The following is a 485-nucleotide window of genomic DNA, read 5'->3' on the forward strand; positions in this document are numbered from 1 at the left end:
GCCTGCCACCATGCTTGGCTAATTTTTGTATTTTTAGTAGAGATGAGGTTTTACTGTGTTGGCCAGGCTGGTCTCGAACTCCTGACCTCAGGTGATCTGCCCGCCTCGGCCTCCCAAAGTGCTGGGATTACAGGCGAGAGCCACTGCCCCCGGCCTCCAAGTGGGGACTTGCTGTCCTGACATCCTCCTCTCCATTTCACTTGGCAGTACGAGGAGCGAGTGCTGAAGAAAATCCGCCGGAAAATCCGGAACAAGCAGTCGGCCCAAGAAAGCAGGAAGAAGAAAAAGGAATATATCGACGGCCTGGAGACTCGGTGGGTAGTGCTGGACCCAGACTCTACACTCGGGGAGGAAACTGAGGCCCAGAGAGAAGGAGATGTGGCTAAGACCACACAGCTTAGGGTCTGACAAAATTGGAGGTGGTTCTCCTTTCTGGAAGGGATCATGCTTCTTACTGATTGCAGGGATGGGAAGATGCCTAGAGA

At 53.4% G+C, this 485-nt stretch overlaps 1 protein-coding gene across 1 annotated transcript in view; it reads left to right on the top strand.

Annotated features, from left to right (window-relative positions):
• Window positions 1-485, top strand: part of CREB3L3 (cAMP responsive element binding protein 3-like 3) — a 16,954-nt gene that overhangs the window by 12,779 nt on the left and 3,690 nt on the right. Inside the window, exon 6 of the mRNA XM_011943609.1 lies at window positions 208-314. Within this exon, the coding sequence (XP_011798999.1) occupies window positions 208-314 (107 nt within the window). The remainder of the gene's footprint in view (window positions 1-207; window positions 315-485) is intronic.

This window comes from Colobus angolensis, unplaced genomic scaffold (assembly GCF_000951035.1).
Source record: "Colobus angolensis palliatus isolate OR3802 unplaced genomic scaffold, Cang.pa_1.0 Scaffold22, whole genome shotgun sequence".
In the NCBI taxonomy this organism is placed as follows: Eukaryota; Metazoa; Chordata; class Mammalia; order Primates; family Cercopithecidae; genus Colobus; species Colobus angolensis.